This window comes from Dermacentor variabilis, chromosome 10 (assembly GCF_050947875.1).
Source record: "Dermacentor variabilis isolate Ectoservices chromosome 10, ASM5094787v1, whole genome shotgun sequence".
NCBI lineage: Eukaryota > Metazoa > Arthropoda > Arachnida > Ixodida > Ixodidae > Dermacentor > Dermacentor variabilis.
This window is the reverse complement of record NC_134577.1, coordinates 18,197,796-18,223,931: the sequence shown is the minus strand read 5'-3', so window position 1 is coordinate 18,223,931 and position 26,136 is coordinate 18,197,796. Positions and strand designations below refer to the sequence as shown.

The 26,136-nt window shown below is 46.3% G+C and overlaps 1 protein-coding gene across 1 annotated transcript in view; it reads left to right on the top strand.

Annotated features, from left to right (window-relative positions):
* The window catches only part of LOC142560037 (A disintegrin and metalloproteinase with thrombospondin motifs 18-like), a 149,918-nt gene that overhangs the window by 92,435 nt on the left and 31,347 nt on the right, over positions 1-26,136 (top strand). The window contains exons 2-3 of the mRNA XM_075671801.1: positions 24,586-24,658; positions 25,359-25,537. Coding sequence (XP_075527916.1) covers positions 24,586-24,658; positions 25,359-25,537 — 252 coding nt within the window. The remainder of the gene's footprint in view (positions 1-24,585; positions 24,659-25,358; positions 25,538-26,136) is intronic.

The following is a 26,136-nucleotide window of genomic DNA, read 5'->3' as shown; positions in this document are numbered from 1 at the left end:
ATCGATCCTCCGCAGTCAACAGCGTCACGTGCTTACGCACCCCATGAATACCACCAGACAGTTTCAGCGTCTTGACCTATAGTACAAACCTTTTAAAAGATCTTTGATAAAGATAAACATCACTGTAAAATGCTACCTGCTGTTAAGAGGGAGCTTCTCGTTGGGAGCTTCTATCTAAAAACATAAGAACGGAGAAATCATATTGCTTAGCGTCCACTGAACCTATTTTCATTGGGTGCGTGGAACCTTAAACAGAGAGCTTTACGCATTGTCGGGAGGTTATTTCAACCTTGCGCTTCACTGTGGCATTACGTTATCCTCTATTTATTTTCAGAACACTCTCTTCTTTAGCGCGTTACTACCGCTCTCCTGTATCGGGTGTCTGGATTTCAAGCTTTTGTTGTTGTTGTTGTTGTTGTTATTGGCTCATCCTGAAGACAATGCAGTCTAAAAATGCGGGTCGATCCTGGAGATAGTGCGGTCTAAATATGTGGGTTGTTCTTGTGGGTATGCGCTGTCTCATGAGAAAAGGTTTACCGAATGTAGACGGTATACGGAAGACAACGTTGACGTACAAGGTGGTTCACGCGATTCTATGATTAAATAATGATTACACGCGCACGTCTCTATTCTATCTTTGTCATATCCGTTATTCACTCTTTCGTATCTTATTCGCATCGTATTTCAGGCACTATTACGTCGGCCTTGTATTTTTTAGCGCCAAAACTTGGTTGACCCTTCCTTTTTCTGACCAAGATGCCAGGTGGGCCAATCTATGGAGCAATGTGGTTATATGTCTGCCTATAATAGGGCTAATTACGCCCGTATATTTAATTTTACTTACTCTGGGACTAATTCTCGCTTCTTGTGGGCACCGCCAATGTCGTTTTGCAGAGACCATTGCCTCGCGCGAGCCCTGCTTAAAGGGACACTAAAGGTTAATATTAAGTCAACGTGGACTGTTGAAATACCATCTCATAAACCTCGAAACGCTTGTTTCGTGCGAAGAAGAGACTTATTTTAAGAGAGAATGCGTTCTGAAGCGTCCGCGTACCTCTAGCGCCGTTCAAAATACCCGCCCTCCGATCGAGGAGTATTGACGTCATGGTCTCATAGTGACGTTGCGCGGTCGGTGAGTAAAACGGCTCCCGCAGACGGCGCTACGGCTTTTCTGCACAAAACGCAAACGCGCGGCCAGAAACAGAGCCAAGACAGAGCCGACAGCAGCGCGAAAGCGGAACTATGGTAGCTAGCGGAAGGGAAAGCGCACGACGATAAGCTGGTTCTTTATTTTATGACGCCAACTTCGACGCTCGTTGCAATGGATGACCCTGACAACGACACATTAGCTCGCGATGCTGGGCTCGAGTTCACCCATTTAAGCACTGATGAACGTGACCTGCTGTTGAGGGCTCGCGCTGCCGGCGTCGTTGCGTACTACTACGACGACGGCCTGCTTTGAAACGCACTTCACGCGACTTCAGTAAGTCGGCGTTGAACTCGTAATCCTCTGGACGAAAGTGCAGCGAGCACACTACGTGATTTTTCGGCTCTTTGCCAGCGCACTGTGGCAGAGGTACGGCACTTAACCACTTGGAACGGAGAGGTTCACTCGTTGGCACACAGTGATAAGTAACGTTGGATTCGCCGCTGCAACTGCCCTTGGCCAAGTTCCGCGGGCCGTTCGCGCATCCCACGACATCCCATGGACGTGGCATTCTCGCTGCTTGTTCCAAATGCGTTTCGCGAGCCAGCAGGACCACCGCAGCACGACGCGATAAAGAAACAACTGAAACTCCAAAGCGCGCGGGGCAAAGTCGAGCGCGCAGAGCCGAGCGAAAGCGAAACCTTTCGACCACCAATATTACTCAAGGGTAACGTCAAAATGTTATTTTTTTTTCAGAATCGAATAGAAGTAGACAAGTAGCATTTTCTTCCGTCTTATAATCTAATGAAATGATCTTTTTAATACGAGTAGTTGAGTACTAGTGACATAAATTATGATGAGGGTTGCTTTCGTCATCGGGCTAGTACCGGAATGTCGCTGGGGGGCCTCAAATCGTGTCGTGCATTTACCTCAATTTCTCAGTTACTAAAGCTCTGTTCGCGATTATATTGACGCCTTAGACGTTCTAGAGCATTGCTTTATCACTTTAACTTGACTTTCTGGTAACCTTTAGTGTCCCTTTAAATCAAATGGCTCCAGTTCCTGAAAGTGTGCAGCGCGGCGGCTTTGCCTCATCATGTCTATATTCACGGCGGTGCACCCTTTACAGGAGTATAATGTAATGTGGTTAAATTGAGATTATATTGGCCCTAATTACGCCCGTACCGTTAATTTGACCTACCCTGCTACTAATACTCGTTTTCTTTCTCGTTGAGGGCTACATTTTGATCCCTTTTGCGACTCGCTAAGACGCTCTAGAAGTGCAAAAGGGAGGTTCTTTTTCTTTGTCGAAGTGGTTATAAGATACCCAGATCCCCGTACGCCAAAGCCGTGTGAAGTCAGCTAAGAAGACCTTGTCTCCAAAAATGTGGGCCGATCCCGAAGGTAGTGAAGTAAAAAAATTAAGCAGTCTGGCGCTCCTGGTATTCCCTTCGAGCGACGAGTGAGGCGACAAAGTGCCGGGCTCAGTGACCACGTTCTATCCTCAGCTTCCCACCCTCAGTCAGGAACAGGTTGACTTTGACTGACCTATACTAGAGGTTGAGTCGTCTTCCAACTCTATTTTTCATTTTATTCCATCGTAATGAGCATTTATTTAAGGTTATTTTCATCACTCGTGAAATGTAATTTCCAACCCCTCCACCTGATTCCCTATCATTTTTTTTCTTTGATAGCTTAACTTAAGAAAAGGAAAAAGCGAAATTCAAGACATTCTAAAAGCAAACCATGAAGCTTTAAGTCTATAGAACTGTTACTGCGGCATGTAAAGAGATATCACAATTTTGCAGACTGCATCAGTTATAGGATGCTCAAAACGGTCAAAATTGTTACGTTACGTAGCACCTATAAATTTATGAATAATTCGCGGACAGCCCTTTTGAAAGCACACAAATCACTGCGGTATACAAATATATCAAGTAATCTAATATTATCGTCTATCCGCTTTACAAACTTTATAGTTCTGTTTACGGAATAGAGATATCTTTTCGTGGTGGGTAGTTTAGAGTGGTAAACGTGATCCTTCAAAAGTATGAATTTCACCGATATTCAGGAATTTTTTATAAAACGTTTTAGTCCAATTGAATAACGGGGTTTTACGTGGCAAACCTCCGATTTGATTGTGAGACAAGCCGTAGTGGGGGGACTCCGTATCGATTTTTAACACCAGGGGATATTTAATGTGCTCCCAATGCACGGGACACCGGCGTTCTTTCTTCTTTTGCATTTTACCCTAATCGAAAATGCAGTCGCCGCTGCCAGGATTTGATCCCGCGACCACGTGCTTAGCAGTGCAACATCATACATAACCGCTATGCCACCACGGCGGGTAACACTTCAGTCCAAAAATCTAAGTTTCGCGGGATCGAATCCCGGCCACGGCGGCCGCATTTCGATGGGGGCGAAATGCGAAAGCACCCGTGTGCTTAGATTTAGGTGCACGTTAAAGAACCCCAGGTGGTCAAAATTTCCGGAGTCCTCCACTACGGCGTGCCTCATAATCAGAAAGTGGTTTTGGCACGTAAAACCCCAAATATTAAAAAAAAAAAATCTAAGTTCTGTTCGCAAGAAATCGCTAGAATTCCACTTGTCTCCGAGATGCAGCAGATGCTATTCAGTTCGGCGGTTTCCCAAGAAGATCATTTCTGTGTTTCGCATGCATCTGATTAGGGAAATCGGTGTCAGGCTTTAGCAAAAAGCTTTATCATAACGTGAAACGGCACGCCCGGGACACGGCGTACTTGAGCAGATTTAACTCTGCAGCTACATATCCTGAAAGCGTTCGAGTCTTCACCGGACGAATTGGGATCAGCGGCACTGTTTACACTCTGCGGGAATTGCGCAGTGTATCCGCCTAACGCCGCCAACGTGCTAGTCATGCGAACGTGTGTTCGCTTTGACAGTGAAGCGTACTGTGTAACACAAGCCCGAGTCCCAGCTAGCGAAACGCATTGCCACTTACGGGACACACTCAGCAGTCAATATTGCGACGCGCAAGTCTGAAGGCAGGCTATATCCTACAACGCACACGTGTGTCAGCAACCAAGGGAAGCCCTGTCGAATAGAAGCCCTCTCGCATAGCGCTGCCTTTGACACATCCTCAATTTTTCTATCAAGTTTCTGCTCGTTAAAGGTCGAATAAGTGGGGAGAGGTAAAGCTATGCCACCTAGCATTTCTGCTGTTGCGATTCATAAAGCGGCATCTTTATCCTTTTTTTTTATACGTTTGCAACTTAGGTTGTGGTGCAGCGTCTACAGTATACGCTGACCATTGCGGGGCGCAAAAAAAATCGGCTTTCAGGATGAAGCACAGTGACAGGCCATAAAGCGAGCACGATAAGGCAACAGACTGGGGCAGCGCCGCCCGTGTAGTGCTACGTAATCGCTTTCCCGAAAAGCCGGCGATAAGCTACGGCACGTCACTGATCCATCACTTTCCCCGAAAATGCACGGCGGACGCACTCAGGACAAAATATCAAATGAAGGAAAGCAGGTACGGTCAACCGAGGCTCGTTCAAGCCTCAGGCGAAAAAAAAAAAAAGAAAGGCTGCGCAAATCAGGTCAGCTGCTCAGCCGTGAACAGGCGACTCTACAGCAAACGAGAATTTTTTACGTCTATATATTTTGTTTTGCCTCGTTTTCACCTGGTCGTGTCGGTGCAGTGGCCGAAACGCGGAAGAAGCGGGCGTTGCAGCGGTGGCAGTGCGAAAGCGCGAGCCGCCGAAGTGCGCTGCACGGAAAGCGATCGCTGATGTGACGGATGCCTGACCCCAAAAAATAAAGATGGATGAAAGTGCGCGCCCTTTTGTGTGGCCCACCCGACTGAATAGGTGCCCGTCGACATCTCAATTCTGCGTTGCCACTCGCTTCCTGATTTTGGTCGTAACCCGCCACAGTTTAGTTCTGTCATGCATGCGGTACTGATGCAATAAAGGATGCTCGCCAAAACACGTTCCTCGAGGACCGATCAGAGAGAGAGAGAGGGAGAACAGCTTTATTAAATATGGTCTGGCCCGCGCGGGGAGGGAGGAAGAAGGGGGCTGAGTACGTCGTACTATGGAGGCTTCGCATGCAAAGCTCGACAGTACGAGAATGGTGCTTTCGTTCCTCAATAGAAAAAAAAAGTATTAGCTTTTCACGCACGTCGTTACCGCCTAAAAACTGGAGAAGAAGCTCATCAACAGTTTCGCCCGATATTCACAGTTCTCATAACACGCGGTAAAAATAACGCAAGCGCATGCTCTGCGGGGTAAAGAAAAAAGAATGTAAATTCCTATAACAGAAATGTCGCTACATCCGGCAACAAAGGTAACGGTATTCAGTGTACTACAACCCTCGAATGAATAAAGTGCCTGAGAGTTACACCTATTTTGGTAGCTGGTGATATACATTGTTCTGCGCTATTTACAGTTTTGTTGTGTTCTTTGTCAATCGCTATGCGTTCCGCTGCCACAAGAATGGGTGGTATATTTAGGTGTGTTGTGTTGTCCTAACTACGTGGCTATGTTGTACCTCCCACCTTCGCCACGGGCTAGAACCTTGATTCGCCAATGCTACCGCAATGTTTCAGACATGCTGGAAAAGTACAGACCTACAGAGGTGGCGTTCCTCGAAGACTCAGTCTGTCTATAGCCACGGACCGACGTAACTAAGGAGATTTACGTGCGAAGCTTTCTTTCTGTTCTGTTATACAGGGATTGTTGAGAAGAGATTGAGGTAAAGAGTACAGCACGTTTACTCCATTATGTTATGCAGCGAAATATAAAGAATGAGTGATTCCTTCGAGTTATGCACTCCTCGCGAGCACGCGAGCGCGTTGAGACGCTTGGCGCATTTTGATTTGACCTTACTGAGGTGCAGGTAGAACGCGGGCGAGTTCTTGCGCGGGTAAGGAACGCGCGGATAACACAGGCTTTCGAGAGAGAGAGAGAGAGTAACATGGCGTCGCGGCGATGCCCTCTCCCCTCATGCAACACCTGGAGCGCTATCGCAAGAGTAACTGTTCCCTTTCGCCCGCTCTGCCCCATCGAGGCGCGCTTGTGACGTGGCGTCGCAGCCAATAGGAAATTAGGTGCCGTTTCACTCCTACAGATGACAGACGCCGGATTATTTGCTCAGTGGGTCATTTGACGCTCTCACATCAAAGCGAATGAACAAACAGAGCAATGAAACTAAAGAAAATAGCAGTTAATTAAGGGAAAATGAGACATCCACAAAGATAGCAACATCGCGACGGATATTTCACTTGACGTTTGTTCATGCCGCTAGCCGAATATTACACATGCTTTGTAGTACTTCTGCATTGGTGGAAGAGTCTTCTACGTACTAAATGGATGGTAGGTCCAAACAGACACCTCCGTTCAACTTCCGTCCACGCTACAAAGCTTGAGCGCGTCAAGGCGATGTCGTGTGTAACTGAACGGGATCACTTGTCATAAACGCTTATCTAACTTTGTGTCCACCAAAAAGTGTGTTAACGATACGTTTGCCTTTTTTTTTATTGTAGGTGACTTGCTGACTACGATACAAGTAATTTGTGCATTTTAACCGGGCGCGTATCCAAACTTCTTTTTTTTTCGCTAAAGTTACTTATTCCGTCGGCACATTTCGAGCTCTCGAGAAGAACGGGGCGAACGTTCTTAGTTTCATGACCGCAACAGCACATTGTGAATCCCATGTTAGCCCGATCTCCTTCCTCATTGTCCAATTCTACAAATAAGCCTCGCAACATCGCTTAAGCATAACTATTTTAAGTATTTCATTCTGCCTCTCTCTCTCTCTCGGATGTACGGCACGCGACAGCGATCCGCCGTAGATATTCTCGCGGAGAGGAAAACAAATACAAATAAACGGAAACAAACGAGAGCTTTGCATTGTTCAATCGAGAAAGTGGGCTTCGCAATGACTCATCACCAGAAACCTGTCGAGAGGCTGCGATCAGTAAGCAGCGACGTCGCCGCACATGTGCGACCGAGACATAAGAGCCTCGCACGCTGCCACTATAGACCAGACAGGCTGGCCTTCGGGGCACGCTAGCTTTAGCGGCGTTCATTCTGAAACCCCATCACGCTACACGCGACGAGGCCCAGTGCATGCGGCCGTACACGCACACGCACATATGCAGAGCAGTGCGAGTGTCTTGTGTGCATTGCGGCGTGCACAGACCTTGCAGCATCGTTGTCAGGAACGGCCCTCAGCCGGCATCCATCAGTCGGGCTAATCCGGCAGAGCCGCGCAACACTCGCGGACTGGTGTCGTCGTGACGTAATCCGGCCTCCTCTTCCTCCTCCTCCTCCTCTGCCCATCGCCATCGCACCATGTCTGCGCGGCCTTTTTAGCGGCACCCAGTCGTTCGCGCTCGAGCGGCGTCTGCAAACGAGACGGACGGCGTCGGCTTCTTCGAGGCTTCATTGAAGCACGCCTCGGAAGAAGGTCGCGTTCAATCGACGCGTCCGAGTCGGTGATGTAACCGTCCTAATGGGCCACGCGAACACTGTCGACAGTGCGTGCGGTGTCTGCCTATGATCAGAACAAATGCGTCGATGCGGAGCCAACACCGGGAATGCTGAGGTACGGCGCGGAAGAAAGCACCACTCTATTATTATTTTTTCAATTTCCACCCAATTAATAGGCAGCCTCTGATCAATTAGAAAATGAATTAATTACTTTTCTTCGTTCACCTGCACCGCATCCGGACTAAAGAAAAAAAAAGAAAGACGACCCATTTTACACGAAACAGCTCTTTGCTGAGGTCATATCAACCTTCATCATCTTCAAGTCGATATCAATACTACAGAAAAGGCGGCGTTAACAATGCAGTCACCTAAATGCCTTTGCTGGCTATCACACGAGGCCCGCATTTTTCGACAGTACAGCCCCCGACCGAACGGGTCCCGAAATGCTGCTGCGAAAGAGGGCGGACGACATGAATGGACGGTACCTATATCCGGACAAGCAACAGCCTCCACGCAACCAATTAACTAGGCGGCGATAACTATATATCCGGACTATCTCAGCCGTTTCCATCTCAATAAAGAACTCAATGAGGGAACGCTTGCTTCATCCTAACTCGCTGACGCGACTCCAGTCGATTAACCAGTTAAGCAAACCGGTTATACGGTGTTGTTCGATCAATTCGTCGGAAGATTGCTTAGTTGGTCCACCGCGCGTACTATTTTGCCGGTGGTGATGAGGCCACCTTGCTCGACTGCGGCAATAACTGCCAACACGCGCTTATTTATGGCTGGGTTGCAAACAGCAAAGTGTTGGATCAAACGAGTTCGGCATCATGCGCCGGTGTTTGGCACGGTAAATCAGTTCGCAGTGCTCTGACAACGTTTAACTGCCAAGAGTATTCCAAGTAACAGAGCGCCGACGGACAGTGCCCATTCAAGGTCGCAACTTACGCTTTTTTTTTTTTAGAGCGCTATGCTTTAGTTCCTTGCTTTATGGAGAAATTCTAGGACTTCACTTACTCTACGCCGACGGCTGTCCACGGGTCTACAATAGCTAGTGTCATAAAAACACCGGCAACCATTTTAGGAGCATAGAAGATTAATATCGTCTAGGTTAATTAGGATTAGCAAACCATGTTCGCATCAAAGAGTACGTCTTCTTCTATCGAGTAATTCGTTCGTGACAACACTCGACGTTCTCTCTTTCCTTTTCTGACTGGCTCGCAGCTACACATATTGAAGCAGACGGTATAAATAGTCCCCGCCCCCTCCCCCAAATGAATATACGCAAGTAGAACATACATTTCCAAGGCTGATGGCTCCCATTATAGGAGAAATTAAATAGAGACATTTTATTATTATTATTATTATTATTATTATTATTATTATTATTATTATTATTATTATTATTATTATTATTATTATTATTATTATTATTATTATTATTAACTCGTTCGGACAGCCGGGCATGACGCCACGGATTGCGCGGTGATTTCAGGACCTTGGCACACTTTTTCGTTCAGAAGTATGTCCCAGAAGTTGACAAGCTGAGTCGTCGTTTAGTTTCTAATGCAATGTATTGGTTGTTCGTAGATAAACAACCAACTAGCCCTGGAAAGACGTCGTCAACACATGACGTCACTGGAAGCCGGTACGGATACATTAAGCTGCTTAACGCCGGTATAATCGGCCACAAAAGTTTACGGGACCCAAGCGACAAATGTGAATTTCTGCTCTATCTGCGAACCCCCGTAACGCTTTTAATTTTACAGATCACCACTGAAACTTTGAAATCGTCGCTATGTGCCCGGGCTGCTCACGAATTCATTCTTTTCGCAAATCCGGTGTCTCGCAAAACTTTTGTGGCCGATTGTACGTATGTTCTAAAGTTTTAAAGCTATCGTCACGGGAGATGGACGAATTTCACAGTGCAGTTTCATCACCAGTACTCTGGACCGGTGGTCATCAGAGATGTCTTAGAAGCAGTGTATGCAGGAGAGCGGGTTTAATGTGTCACCTTCGTAATGCGCGTGTTAGACGACATCTTACACGTCTGTGTGCGTGTGCGTGCGCGTCAACGCGGAAGCCATCCCAACTAGCAGTGCAGTTGTTTCAAAGTTGAACGCAGCGACGATGGACGGCGGTTCTACGTTTCCCGCGCGGCATCGTCTGCTTGAGCAACATAAAGCCCACAGATGTAACACGTCGCCGAAAAGTTCAGAGGCGTCGACGCGGTTACGGCGTGCCCTCATAGTTCCTTCATCGCGTCTGCGGCTACACGGGCGACCATGACTCACGCAGAAATGAAAGAGGCTTGTGCACTTGAGCGGTAGCCTGAGCTCGGGGCCGACTTCGATTTCCTTATTAAGAAACATGAAAGGCATAGATATACAATTGCGTACGCACCAGAGAACCTCTTAACCGATTCGCATGAATGTTTTCTTGGATTTAAGAGAAAGTTTTGAATTGTAGAGATTGTCGGCAGTATACTTCTTACTTATACTGCAGTGAAGACGACTTGAGTGTGCTGCGGCCGCATCTCCTTAAGGGACCGTCAAAAGTACAGCAAATAGATGAATGTTAAAGAAATATTGAAGCGCCAGGCTTGAAAACCACGTAACGAGGCACCAAAAGCCACGTATATGTTGCTCTGTTTACGTAAATTTTACGGAATTATCATTCACAAAGCAGTACTGCTCTCGGGAGTATTCTATGAAATATCAATTCCTTGTCAGCTTTAAACGCTAACATCGTCAGGTTGCGCAATTAAGATATCTTGTTCGCGTTGCTGTATTTACACTGTGTGTGCCTGTGCATCTGTTGTTCTTCCGAAGTAAAATGTCGAAAATCAATAATGACCGATCACTGATGGAACATTTAAAATACGATAGGCAGTTGAAAAAGTAACAATAAGGGCTCAAAATCGAAACTCCGTTTCATGAGTATTCTGAACAACTTCAATGCAACAAATTTCATCCAAGCAACTGCATCAACTATATATATAGTAACTTCATGTCGTAGTATTTATGTAGTAGTATATATGTATTTTTTACTGGAACAATCAGAGACCACGCATCTTCGATGCTGCTGGTAGCCTTGCGCACAGAAATGACTCGTGACAACTTATCAGGGGGTCCATTTGCATACGCGCTATTGGACGTGCAAGATGCGAGCCAGCTCCTTACGTTCGCACGAGACAACTGGCGTAATAACCACGCGGCTCTGAAACGCGCAGGGCGCGTTGTTCGGTGACCTCCAAGGCCGGCGGTCAATCGACCGGCCGCACACTGACCTTTCGTTTGTACAATGGAAGGTCATCGCCTTGTCGCTCGCTCCAGTACTTCGTCTCACTCTGACGAATGTGACGTCCAGCCTCCGGTCGGCTGAACGCCGTGAACGTGCCGCTCCCTGACAACGTGTGACAAGTGAAAGCTTTTGGGAAGCAACAAGCGTGCACGCTAACGGATTATAGCAATCTTACGAGCTATGACAATAACAAGAAAGGCCGGCGGGTTCGATGGATTATTGCATTCTTTTACGTCACGAGCACGTGCAAGGACAGAAAGCCAACTTAATGGCGACGTAAGCGCCTGCAAGGCAACAAACCGGAGTAGGCGGCACTGATACTTGCCGAGAAATCCACTTGGGATTGTTTAAAGCGGTCAGGGTGGCAATGTTTTGAAAAATCTGCAAACATCCTTTGACTAGACTGTTTACTATCGTTCGTTGAGTTTCTATACATACATAAAGGTGGAGGTCGGAAAATAGAAACGGGAAACAGCATGACAGGCCCCTACCCCTCAAACAATCAAAGCGAAGAGCAATTAACATACCAAATTTCGCAGATTAGTAGGGAAAATATGAATAAAAGGTTGCGAAGAACAACTACCATTGCACATACTACCATTGCACATATATTTGACGAATGTACTGGGAATGTGCTTGGTCGGCACAAATGACAAAGTTAACCAACACAAAGCATATGCAAAATAAACAGTATAGCCGCTCACAGCAAGAAAGCACCGCGTTAAATAAACACTCAATAATAAGAGGTATAGAAACATTATACAAAAAAAAACATTGCTTTCTTATTCAATAGCATTATTGTGTCAATGGTTTTACAGAAAGTGCTGAAATACCTTTTGTAGCTTTTGCGTTCTTGAGTTTAGACGCTTCGTAACAACAACATAAGAGAGGTTATCAGTTGCTGTTTACCGCTTATCTCGTATAAGCGAAACGTAAATAATGTTCTAGAGTCGATCACTTACCATAGCGGCCGCTTCCTCAAGGGGCAAAGAAAGCGTATCTTTGTTGTAATAACGCACAAACGTTCGTGTACGGTGCTTGGGGTGTAATCATTCACATTTTATTTCTTATTTAATTTATTGCATCCTCAAGACCACAAAGGTATTACACAGAGGGGAGTGGATTAAAAACGTTACAGAAAGGGGGTTACAAAGGTTACATATTCAGAAGAGGCACACAAAATTCAAAATCGGAAGATTTGGGTACTTCAGTATCTTAATAGTACTTTAATTTTGATGCTTTACTATACAAGGTCACGTATACTAACTGTCATGAGCACTAGAACGTCTAAACGGCGACAGAATTCTGCAGCAAGACGTGGCAAAATCTGGTCGCCAACTGTGTCCACGACGACAAGCATAACATCGCGCCATCGTGAGCGCTAACCTTAAAATGCTAACCAATTAACAAATATATTCATCAACGATGCTTCTTCGTGATTTTTCGGTTAACCTTGCTTCCTTTAACATCTCATTTCTCTCTATTTTTCTGTCTTTTGCGGCTTCAATATTCAACCTTATCTAATATGATATCTGCATCTTGACACGAAGCATTTCGGGAACAACGGCTCACAACCACATTAGCTTTTGTTATAGAAATGTATCGACTTGTCTACAAACACAGAGATCATCTTACGAGGTTGATTTTTAGCACTATAGGAGAAAATGCCAAACACACAAAGACTGGGCGAACGACAAATGGCGTAAGTCTTCACGTATGATGAGTTCGACATCGCTGCTGTGGCGTCTTGGAAATGTCTCAGCGCGACTCAATATTCATCGCACACTCCGCCGTGCCAAAAAGCGCACCAGCCTGCTTTGCATGTGCCATTATCATACGATCAAAAGTTGAATAAGCCTCATTTACATGAACAGCCTCACAAATCGTAGTTTATAAACAAATTGCAAGCCTTGCAAAATAATAACAATAACTGCATATGTTCGTCACAAACATGCAGTTTTTTTCACGTTCAAGCACCTCAGCTATAAAGATTAGTTTCGACCTGCCAGTATTGGAAAGTGGAAGGAAAACTTCCAGGCTAGCATTCTTGCACAAACTTTACGGCAATCTAACTATCCATACAACAGCATTAATTCAACCAGCGCACTTTATATCTCGGCGCATTCATTATACAACTTCAAGATTCAGCCGCTGTGTGCGCGCGCGGAACTGTGCACGTTTTTCTGTTATTAACCTGCCCACCATATAGCGAAATCCCGTTCCAAAATTTCTTGCGCATATATTATTGCTGTGCCTGACGCATTCATGTACAAGCTTGGAGATTCCAAGGACGATAATAATTAAACTAACCACAGTTGAAGTGTGCTCTTTGAAGCTGGACACTAATTAATACATATAGTTATACTTCAGCACAATGCGTTGGCGGGCTAGTTGGTGCGAATCCATGAATACTTTGTTAAGCGCAAAAAGACAGACACAAGAAAGACGACAGGACAAGGCTGGGAACAGGACGCTTGGGAACGCCTTGTCCTGTCGTCTTTCTTGTGTCTGTCTTTTTGCGCTTAACAAAGTATTCATAGTTATACTTGTTTGAATGCATTTGCGACGCGCATTTGCTTCTGTGCATTTGGAGTCGTAATTTTTATTTTAGTATCTCGGATTCTTTTTGCACTGTGATACATCATTATAATATAATAAATGCTGCATTTTCTGTGCTTGTGTGTTCTCTCCCTCCACCCTATGTAATGCCCCAGCGATATTTAGGGCAAAAAGATACTGAAAATAAATACAGCTTCCAGAGCGCTATTAGCTGATGTGTGATAGGACGCTTTGCAAGGGCCGGACGTCGAACCACCAGACAGCGTGGCGTCACTCTGGGAAGTCCTTTGATCGATGACAGCTGTGACACACGCGGCAAGGCTACGGCACTCGGACGCGTCAGTGTCTCTTGATCGCGTGTCCGCTGTAAGCGTTATGCCGGCAGTCCTTTTTCTAGCAGCGAAGGCATCGTAGAAGATGCAGAAGCGGGCGAAGCTCGATGCAAGACAGAATTTCACGGGAAGATGTATTATAGTGAAATTCAAGCCTAGGGCATTCAAAACTGTTTGCATGCACATGTATGTATGTGTGATAACCACTACACCACGGGAACCGAACACCTATATGTATGCGTTCGCATGTATGCTACGCGTTTAAACATTACAAAACGAAATAAAAATCATGTGTATCTTTCCTGTAATTGATTTTGTACATTGATTGTGTTTTCATTGATGTTAGACGTTAAGGAGCTCTGCTGACTGAGTAACGTGTATATGGGTCAGGGGTCTGATACTCTGTCACGCATTCCTGCCTTTTTTATCAGCCTTCTAGTCAAGCCAAATTCCATTTTTATATTGTTGTTGTCTGAAAATGAATGAATGAATGACGTGATCAAGAGTGGTGGAACAAAGCATGAGGGGTCTGATACACCATCTTGCATTCCTGCATTTTTCTAAGCCTCCTAGACAAGACGCAGAGAAGATTAAGGGCAGGACAGTTCCTTTTCTAATTACGCTTGGGAACCATATGGTGTCGGCATGTTTCTACGACTTCACGAATTTCAACGTATTCGCGCATATTTGGACAATTTTAGTTCAGGAATAGCTCTAAAAACTCCCTAGCCTGAGTCGTCGGTTTCTCTAGGATGCAAATGTGATCCTCGTATATGGATAAACTAGCAACTGTGGTTTCGATCAGATTGTATCAAAATCTCCTGATGTTACGGCCACCTAGCGACGGAACGTCGAGCGCGCGTTTTCTTTTTTTTTTAACTTTTCTGGGCTTACCAAAACGTCACTTACGGTAGGAGTAAAGCTTCTGGTATTGCAGAAGTTCAATTTAGCAGCGTAGCTTATCTTACAATATTCTTATGTGCCTTATCTAGCGAAGTGTGCTATCCCATGTGACGTGCGGACAACTGCATGTGCACGTCAGGAATAGACAGCAAAAGCAAGAGCACTGATTATGAAGGTACTGGTAACGCCTCGAAGACATCTTGAGACACTTCTGATTATACCTGTGCTGCAAATTTTAATAATATGCGTAAAGTGTTTCAAATAAAACGAGTTGTAAGGAAGACGGCTGCGTGTTTGCGCTCGTTTTCAATATGTTGTAACGTAGCGGGTTCACTTCCTTTATTATTTTTCACAGTGTTCTACATCAGGCATATTCTTCAAGTGGCTGGAGAGGGTTCTTTTCAAGTATGCCCGACACGAAGCAGTTAATTGTTTTTACATCTGACGATCCTGTAGGAACTTCTCGCATGGAGTTTGCGTGCTGTAAACCTGAAAGAACTCGCTGAGGGATAATGCGTCGGTGCAGCTGTTCGCTTTTCATGTTTCTGTATATAGAGATGCAAGAAATCTGGTGAAGCTGAATTTTCGGTTGAAAGAAACAATGTACCTCTCCCTTTCATAAACAGTGTCACGTCACGGTGTGTTCACAAAGTGAAGTGAGAAACGTGTGCAAAGAGTTGGTGGGAAAAACATTTCCCTCGCGTCAAGGCCGCCGTGGCAACTGCTGCGATGGATTCGTCAGAGTACGCGTGCATTGGCTGCCAGAAGCTGCTTCTCAGCCTTATCCACGCATTTAAGGATGCCACTTAATTTAAGCCCATGCTTGACATTGGCAAGATAACGCCCGGAGGGGACGTGCCCAAGGTGTTCATTGCATTTCCTTCAGCGTGTTTACCACAGTTGTTATCTTGAGCAAGTCGAGCATGAGCTTTGGCGCTCGTTTGTGAATACGGCGGTTACGTTGAAAACCTCCTCATCTACGGCGAGCACTACCTTGATCCTTGCCTCAAAGTCGGCTGGAAGACAATCAGAAATGTTGGCCGAACATGCGATTCGAATACATATATAAGCCAAACTACCCGATGAGGTGGCCATTAATTCTACGATAAATCAGAACGTTTAATTAATTAATTAACACAATAATACTAATTAATTCCCTCAATAATGTACTTTACCGCCCATATTTCAATCTACCAATTGTAGCTAGTGAGTTTGCAAGGTATGTCGACTTGGAACGAATCCCGACGACGACACCGGTTTCGAGACATGCGCCGACAAACTTGAGGTAAAAGTGCACTGTTGCTCCCCATACTTGTTTAGAAAAAGTAAGTGTTGTGCATTGAAGCACGAAAGTAACTGGAGCTCCCAGGCGTTATCGTCGGACGATTTGAAATTTAATATCCCGAAGTTGGTATTTGAAATTGGCCTTGCGAACTCACCGGATACAATTCGTAAATTGAAATATGTGCCGTAAAGTAATTAATTAAAAAGTTAATTAATGTAATGGCGTTACTTATTAAAGTAAGCATTTTGATTTCTCGTAGAAGTAATGGCCTCCTCATTGAGTGATTCACCTCAAGGGTTAGAACTGTGTTATCTTGACAAAGGCAATTTTTAAAAATTTGGCGCAGCTAAATAAGAACACCCGGATGCCACAGGAGCAATACCACATGCGCTTAAAGCGTTCGGTCTTGCCATGGAGGAACATGTGTAGACATATGGTTAAGCTCCCTGTGCATTCAGGGTGCGGACGTTTGACATGCACAATCGCGATCAAGAAGGTCGATCACAATTGAATAGGTCCAGGTCGAGCAATATTGCGATCGGAAGCGCCCGTGCAGCAGCACTCTATCAGGATCTGGCTCGACCGCGATCTAACGTGGCCGTGCGACAGGGGGCATCAGTCGATGCGGCAGTAGGTTTAAATGCTGTCTGCAACAGTAGCAAAGCGCTGTTCACGTATAGTTAACACTAATCTAATAAAGTACGTCAAATAGGGAGCCGTGTCACGTGCTATTTCCGTCACGTAAGCGCGAACGTGACCGCATTTGTCCCAGCGGTTGCCTCCGGTGTTGGCGCTCCAAATTGACATCATCCAGCGTGAAGGCAGCAGGACATTGCCAAGGCAGCAGCCGTTTCGCTGGGGGACGTGAACTCCGCGTATTAAGTCGTCGCCGTGTGACGGATGCCATTCGTCGCGGCGCGCATTGCCAGCACCCACTTTTTCGCCGCTTCTCGTCTTTTTGGGGAAACGGAGAATGCCGATCCCACTGCCTTCTTTTTCGTGCGACTTACGCGACAAACCGCCAGCATGACGAACCGGCTCGGCGGACACCGACGATGTGCGAAGCTGTCGGCACGTACTAGCGCACGTGCTGCCATGCGGCGTGACTTTTTACTCACCGAACACTGCCGCGTGTACCCATCGTTACTGGCGTGTACCATTAAATCACGTGACCAACTCGGCGTGACGTAGGCCGGGAGAGGTCTATTGGCGCCCGAAGGAGCCATGCCGGCACACTGACAAGCGTAAACGCGCGTAAAAACGCAGCGCGATTTACGCAAGCGAGAGGCGTACCCCGCCCTGACTTTTGATAGCGTCCTCACAGAAATCTAAATGGGGGATCAAGGAAGGCTCTTGTTTACGGACGCGATGAAAACTTTTCGGTGCCAAAAAGAAGCCAGATTGCCCGGTTGGCCAAGATCTCCCGAGCTGGCGGTTTTTTCGTCTTTATTTCTTACGACGTTTAGAGGTGCATTTTAAATAGCACCCGCTCGACATGTGCCGCGAGCGCAATCTTCAAAGGCGAGCTCGGAATTAAAGCACTCGCTGGCCCGAGTTCAATTCTGAAGGCATGCGAAAGCGCAGAAGAAATAAACAGGCCGAATATTCGGGCCACCTGGCAAACTTGTAGCCGTGTCAAGGAAAGCAGCGACTGCAGCTCCTGTATCTTTTTCTTGTATATTCGGGCATATACGAGGAGTTCCATCGACCACTCCCTCCAATATTAACAAAAGAATAGAAAACAGGGAAAGTGGGTGCTTGTTTATGCCAATAATAATAAGAGCGGCGAAGACGAAAGCAAGCAGCACAATACAAGCGCTGCAGCAAGCAACACTAGTTGATGTTCAGTCCTCTTCAACATGGCACACACCCACAAGGGGGATTGGTCACACAAATGAAAAATTAAATGATTATTTAAAAATAATAAAAAAGTACATTTGAAAGAGCAAGAAAATAAACTTACTTTATGAAAAAGATACCGCGACCGGTAAAAGCAATATTAATTAATAGAACACGCGACAGAACCTCAGTAGCGAGACAGAGCCCCTAGCAAAGCAACCGGCTTGATGCGGCTGTAAACTTATGAAGTGCATTGCAAATTACTCTGTGTCTGTGGCCAACGCGGCGCTTTTGTTAACTCTGACACTCGCCTTCAGTTTCACCGCGCTGTTATCAGCCACGAATTAGCAATAAAATTGACACACGTCGTTGTTTTCCTTTGTGCCAGTGTTCGTTCTCACCTGATTATCATCGTTATCAAGTTTTCGCTCGGCGCAAGACGCGCCTACAGTGTTCGAAATCTCGTAAAAGTTGTCGCCACTTCTGCAGTGAAAGATACTTGCTCAATGAAGCTGCGCTGGAGACGAAAGTAGTGTTGCACATTCTCAGATGTACGCGAGCACCATTGACCACTCTGGAATGTAAGATGAGTCATGTGCAAATAACGGACATACTTGACCAGCGAGATCAGGTTCGACGAACGTGCTCGCTGCTGTCGTTGCAATTTTAGTGTCTTCCGGTGCACGACTTTGATTCGATTTGGTAGGACTTGATTAATTTGCTTACCTCATCAGGACGTGGAGCTAGGCAGGCAAGAAAGCTCCAAGTTCGCTTTAAGAAAACCTGAGTCCCGCTTGTAGAGTCACGAGTTAAAGTCTGGAGGGCGAAGATGCCGCCAAAATTTCGTTTTTATTCGCAGCTTAGACATGCAGGCTGAAGTCAAATGGTACAGCCTACGTACGCCTGTTCGACCAACGTGATGAAACACGCCGCACAGCTGTAGTAAAAGAAGTTCATACATTTTCGCAAAGCCGTGGTCTGTAGACCTTTGCACCCGACTGTACATGAGGAAAGGAACGTCACTATGTAAGCACCCAAATATGGCTATACAGCGAATGATTACGACACAATGTAAGCATTAAACAAAGTGTTCAAAAAGCCATTTTACTACATTTATCCGACAGAGTTCATTATTAGTTCAAAATATATAACATATCAGACACAAAGACATAACTGGGGACCAAAGTTTCAAACGCTATACACGTATTTACAGAGCAAATAAAAATGGCGTTTGATCACTCGCATGCATGCTATATTTTTTTGTAAAAATATTGTAGTTTCCTAATGTGTTAAAAATTCGTGGCAAATCGTAGCAGATCATTTGTCTTCAAATTTCCGTCCGGCAAAATGATGCACGGCAAAATGATTGGTTTCTGAAAGTGTAACTGCTTATGTTAGTGTCTAGATTAGCAATGTCTACCAAGGTACGCTGTTGCTGATGGACAAACTTTCTGTATTTGACAATTAAGTTCCAATAGCACAGGTTAAATGGTGATTGACAGCGATAGAACAAGGAATGTCTTTGAAGCCAACGTTCCGAAAGAAAGAGAAAGAAAACCTTGCTGTCCTGACAAAGACGGGTTCCCTTGTCGAAATGTTGGCGTCAGCGACATTCTTTTTTCTATACAACTGTTAATCACTTGAATCTTCCACCCAGCTGTGAACCTCTCTCTCATTTTAGGTTAAATGGTGGTACAGTATCAAAACATTCAAACAGTTTTTCCATGTGGGCATGATAATATACGTTCGCAGAACGTCGAATAGCCTCTTTTGGAACAGATACATCTTGCGAATGTATTTATCGGTAGAGTTATTCCAAAATAAAAAGCAATAATCTATATAAGACTAAAACAGTGTGTTGTAGATCATTAACTTGACTTGAACGTAACGAAATTTCGCAACACATTTGGTACACATGTGGCTGAACATAACCAACGTGAGAATCCCAAGTCATATCTTTACGAAAGAAAACACCGAGACTTCTTATTGTGTCAACAAACTCGATAGTGGAACAGCAACGATATAGTTTACAATTTATTGCTAGTGGATTTTTACGCGAATGGAAGAGACCTGCTTTCGTTTAATTTCGCGGAATTTATCGTTAATGAAATGAACTCGCTACATGCAACCAACTGCTGCAATGTCTTATTAACGTTGGCTTCAACTTCAGGCATCAGTCAGGCTCCGTATGATACTGCTCGTGAAGGATGGACGATAGTGATTTCAGCATATGTAATGTAAGTCGCCACACACTGATATGTAAAATGAACAGGAATGGCCCTAAAATGGCGCTACTTCGCGGAAAACCGGTGGCTATTTTATAAAGAGGAGACATTGATTCCCCTATGGTTAAGACTTAAAGAGATGCAAACGTACCGTGAATATACCTTCTACTTTTTCTAGAAGTGTTTTGTGATTTAGGCGATTCTTTAAAAGACAAGATATATGCCAGGACACACCTGTCCATGTTCTAAAGCATTAGGATAATTTCTTTGTTGCTCAGAACAGCGGTCGCGGTAAGCCTATCCTGGTAGCTTCATTACAAAAATCACACGGACCATTCAATCGCATCCCAACAGAAAGTCTACTGAGAACAACAATTAAAAAAACAAATAAACGAACAGAAACGCAACAGACTCTATAGGTACTAACTCTTGTAAGGGCAGGAAGCACAAAGCTTACAGCCTCTCCAACTGATCCCCTGGCTCAATCTCTCTATCACCATAATCACCAAGAGCAAAGGCACAGTCACCACCGTCATGACTCTCATCGCCGACGCCACCGCACTCGTGACGTCAGAGGGCGATGCCGCAGCGCGCCCTATATAGTCTTCAATCAACCTGCGCACCGGAGTGAGTGGCAAGCAGCGCGTGCGGGCCGGTCCGGCAAAATGAGCCGGCGTTTCACCGGAGCACGTGCCGCAGCGCGCCCGGTTGTGCGGTTTTGCGAAACTGGGTGACGCGCCGATTATCTTCCGGCAACCACGTCAGCTCCGGTTATTCGCCCTGTGCTTCCTTCCTTTCGCCACCTTCTTTCATTTCGTTCGTGTAACGAGCGGGGCAAGAGGTGGCAACAAAGGCGGTCAGAGGATCGAGTCAAGGGGTGATGCATAACGCGCGTAACAACACAACGGCCGTTTTGCACGTCACATTGCGGGGCGGAAAGAAACGCGGGGAGCGCGGTTGAGCGAAACGCTAACCTGGCATTCACACAGACGTCACGTTTGCTGCGTGCGCCGTCAATAAAAGACCGACGCAACATGTACTCAAGCTTAAAACGAGGGACCGATTATTATTTTCTTGTAGTTTTTGTCGCGCAGTAACACGCGAGTGATCAGGTACAGCGCATAACCACTTCTTATAACGATTGTTGCATATTATAGTATACGGTACTGCATTAATGATCTGATAAAGTGGTACACACCCTACAGGGCGATGTCGCAACTTTTAAGCTCCGAGTAATTTCAATTATCACTCTCGCGGCTTAAGCTCATCGTCGGTGTATTTGCGTGCATCTGTAGGGTGAACGCCCCTTCCAGCGACCTCCGATTACCTCACTGCTTAAACAATCCAAGGTGTTCTTAATGTGTGGGGAGATACGCGCACTGCTAGAGCGAAAGAATGCGTCGCTCAGTTTGACTCAAACATGAAAGCTACCGGAAGCATCGAGTAGAAGCAGGCGAGGCTATATTTTCGACTGACTTGGTAGAGTCAAACACGCAAGTGAGAGCACTTCGTCGTTCGTCTTTATGTTCCCAGAGCTGCAAGCAATTCCTGCAAAGGATTTCTGTTTTTGATCACTCTCTTCCACCTCCTCCCCCCGACCTCTTATCGATCCCTTCACAAGCTTCTGATTTTTCGACAATAATCACAGCAGAACATAAGCGACACCAGTGCAACACTGTTCCTAAGTCAAGAAAGCTTATTATTATCTTTTAGAAAGTAATACGTGTCGGTAAAGCAGGTAGATCCCTTTAACTGTCGTCAGCACGGCTTTCCAAACAAAACAAATAGCTGATCAAACAAAACAAGTCGCTGATGTTTGAGGATGTCCTCTTCTAACTTCAGTTTTCGCCGACTTCTTCCTGATCAAGTGCCGTCTCTGCTAATGACGGCGCCAAACCTTCTGGCTATAGCTCAATGAAATTTGACTGAACTGTCTGCGACCTTAACCGCCTGTCGTATCTCGAACGCACCGTAGTACCTCTAACGAAACCTTCCCTCCCGCTTTTAACGCCGTCTCGTAGCGAGTCGCTCAAATAAAGGTCTCTCTCTCTCTCTCTCTCTCTCTCTCTCTCTCTCTCTCTCTCTCTAGGAGGCTTTTCCAAATCGTTAATGACGTTCTGCGTCCCTGTTGCACACATAGTTGCTTTCTAGCCTCTTGGGTGGAACAGCAGGTGGTGTCCGCAATGCATGGCCTGACCGGCCTGAATCTCGGCCGTTGGTGACGCGTCTGGTTTTTCGCATTCGCATAACGTGAAGTCGACAGCACGCCTTTCATTGAAAACGCGAAAGCTGCGGCGCGATTCTGGGCTTAAAAGCGTGAAATCAACCTCACGCTCCTTCTAGGCCGACCGGAAGCCGCCTTCGTCGACACCGATCGGCTTCCGCAGAAGTCGTGCGTTCGCGACGCAATGTCTCTCTACTCGGACCGCAGCGATCCGCAAACGTAACAGCATTCGCGACGATTCCGCCGTAAACTGACTAACGACCGCGGCGTGCATCGTGCGCCCACTATACAGCCGTCAAAAGCTCTCCTCTTCCGCAAAACTCCCTCCCGCTAAGCATAATGGTTACGGCGGGGCCGAGGTCGCCACGCCTCCGGTCTTTGAGTCCACGAGAAACCTAGGATACTGTGTCTCAAGAAAACCGTGCAACAAGGAGGAAGCTTCTCAGTTATGTTGCCAAACATTACGTGGCTGGAGGTGTCACGTACCTAGTTTACTCGCCTTCCGATTTTCACAACGAGCAATAAAGAGACGTGAGAAACTGTAGAAATAGGGAACTGCTTTATGACGGGTGCTATGAGGCCCTCAAGAAGCGCAACACCTGCCATGCTGAGCCGTTCACTATAGTGCGTCGTTTACCCGCCGTGGTTGCTCAGTGGCTATGGTGTTGGGCTGCTGAGCACGAGGTCGCGGGATCGAATCCCGGCCACGGCGGCCGCATTTCGATGGAGGCGAAATGCGAAAACACCCGTGTGCTTAGATTTAGGCGCACGTTAAAGAACCCCAGGTGGTCAAAATTTCCGGAGTCCTCCACTACGGCGTGCCTCATAATCAGAAAGTGGTTTTGGCACGTAAAACCCCAAATATTATTATTATAGTGCGTCGCAGAAATTACAACTGAGTTTTTAGAGATTCTCTCTCTCTCTCTCTCTCTCTCTCTCTCTGTTAGTCCTTCATTATGTCTCTATTGCGGGAGTTCGCGAGTCGGTTGCCTCCGTTGCATGCAGAACAGGAACGTTGCGGAGCGACACTTTGGACTGCCACGCCGTATCTTTTGATTTTCAAAGTATCTGTGACGTCACTAGCTAACTAATACGTAGGCAAGATGGGCCGAACATGTAGCATCGCGACTGTCGTTGGCGCCATTGGCGTCATTCATTCCACTGGCCTGTCTTAAGCTCCTTGCCGAAACGACCTGCTGCCAACAGAGTTTCTTTAATCAGACAGGCACGCCTTCCAGTATTGCTTTCTTGCATCTTTGACGCATTAGGTAGCGTGAGGATCACGTGAAAATGCCGCCCGTCAAGCGCTATACGGCCTTAAGCCGGCACAGCCAGTTTAAACGGTTAACTGTATGCATCAGTAGTAGGCGCCACTACCGATGCTGCTCACCAGCAGTGCATGTTCACGACGGTGCGGTGTACAGTTTTCCGAACACTGCACCGCTTTACCGAGGCAGATCAGCTGCTTCGTGCGCTGTAGTCGCTTGTGGATGGTTGCCGCGCCAGTGGTGTGGCGCGCGCGTGATTTCTTTGTGTCATTGTTTGCTGCAGTCGCATTCCCGCGTATACGCTCACTTTTATTATCTCTTTACTTCGGCATTGTTGAAACAGAGGGCGCACGATTTTTGAGTGTCCCAGTGAACTCCGATTCAATGCTCCTCGGTGGTCAGCTGCCCGAGAACCAGGCCAGGCCAGCCGTGGAGTTTTCCATTGCTTGTAAAGCAGGAGTTCTATGCATGCTCTTATTGCCTTTGTATTTTCTTTTTTATTTTTACTGAATAAAAGCTTAGATAAATGTTGGCATATGGTATTGCGCTGCTAAGCACGAGGTCGCGGAATTGAATCCCGGCCACGGCGGCCGCATTTCGATTGAGGCGAAATGTGAAAACACCCGTGTACTTAGATTTAGGCGCACGTTAAAGAACCCCTGATGGTCTAAATTTCCGGAGTCCCTTACTACGGCGTGCCTCATAATCAGAAAGTGGTTTTGGCACGTAAACCGCCATAATTTAATTTTTTAAATGTGGGCATCAGTTGATGGTGCTGATTACTAGGCCTAACAGACTAGAAATGAAAAGGTATCACCAGTCGTTTATCACTTATAAGCAAGTCTGAAAGCCACAAAGCTTATAGAGGCCATAAAAATTATTTTGCAGACACTTTAGTAGTTTGATTAAGCCATACAAGTAATACACTAATAACACAATTACAAAGCACATGTATATGTAAACGTTTACTTGTGTGCTCAGATCAATCGACACCAATGCCTTTCTTTTTGTATATTTTCGACAGCTGGAAGCCCAGTTCATCAACCAAGTCGTTGCCAAAGTAGAGAAGCTGCTCATGGTCGGGTCGGGGAATACAGGTGAGAAGAATCTTATACTTGCGCTATCTTAACTTGTATAGAACATCTGGCAGTCCCTACTAAGCGAAAAGTTGCAACCGGGCGAGTTAGGGGTGCCGTGTAAAGCCCCTCTAATATTTCGGGACTGCAACTTCCCGTATTATGCAATGAAAAGGGACTGCAATGGAAAGAGAGTACGTGGGAGAAATTGACAAACACAATCAGATTTAAAACAACAGTACTTTAAATTGTGTTTGCAACTGTAAAGAATTTAAGGCTAAAGATGCAGACAGGCAGACAGAAAAGGCATGAGTAATAGAACGCGGCAAAGAAGCACTGCAGTTTTCTCATTGTCCATCGACGTCTGCACACGGAAGGTGTGTAAAGTGGCTTCATGGCAAGTCATGTAAACTAAGAGCGCTGACACACGGCTGAGCTCCAAGGCTCGAACGCGGGAGAAAGCTATCTCTGTAGTTCGAGGTGTGCCGTGCCTCACGTAATCAGGGTCGCATAGTTTACGGCAGCCTCAAGGAGAAAGAGGGCGGGGAGGAGAAGGGGGGGGGGGGTCAGGGGCACTAGATTCGCCACCGTAACCACCATGCCTAGTGGCACCACCCATCACGTGGTGGTACACTACCCCTATGAGACAGGGTTCGGCGACTGGTTCACTGTTCGGCTGCTTCTTTCTGAAAGAACAACGAACCAACCAACGTCGTTGCAGAGGGGCTGCAGTACGAGGTGTTCGAGCCGCACATGGACCTGCGGCCCGCGACTCGCAAACGTCGTCGGAAAAGGCGGCGACGGCGGCGACATCTGGAGGAAGGCAGCGGTGGAGGCAGCGCCGACTTGAGCCTCGAGCTGCCGGCCTTCGGGCAGACGCTGAGGCTGGACCTCGGACAGGTATTTTGTGTGTACACACGCGCACGGGTCAACAAGTGTTTCACATTTCAGGAGTCTTGAGGCTGGCGTATCCGTGGCCAGCCATTCATTTAATGAAATGCTTTGCCGTTGGCAATGCTCTTGGTGGGACGCTTTCCGATGATGAATCGTGCGTGGGGCTGCCTGCGTTGCGCTTTTTTTTTTAACTTGAAAATTTCAAATTTGAAGCCTTCGACACAATTTTTCTGAGGTTAGTATATAGCAACAAATCAAACGCCTCATGCTCCTCAAGAAATCCAGGCGGAGTTCTCTCGTAATGTCGATATCTTAGGCGCGCTCACAGGGTGGGGCCGGGGAAACATGGCTTCCTTTGGTCTGTTGAGAGATAGGAGTGGGAGGGGATGGAGGGCATTTAGCCTTTTGTTGAAGCAGAGCATTGCTCTGTCTACCTGCTGTGCTTCTATCATTCAGTACTGCTACAAATAATGTAGGCTTTTGCTTTAAGTACGTGAGGACATGGACCGCTAAAATTTTTACTTATACAATCCATGTTAGCGTCCTGCGTTGTTAACACCAGTTGCCTTGAAAAGTGCAATGCGAAATCAATGTGGTAGTTGTTT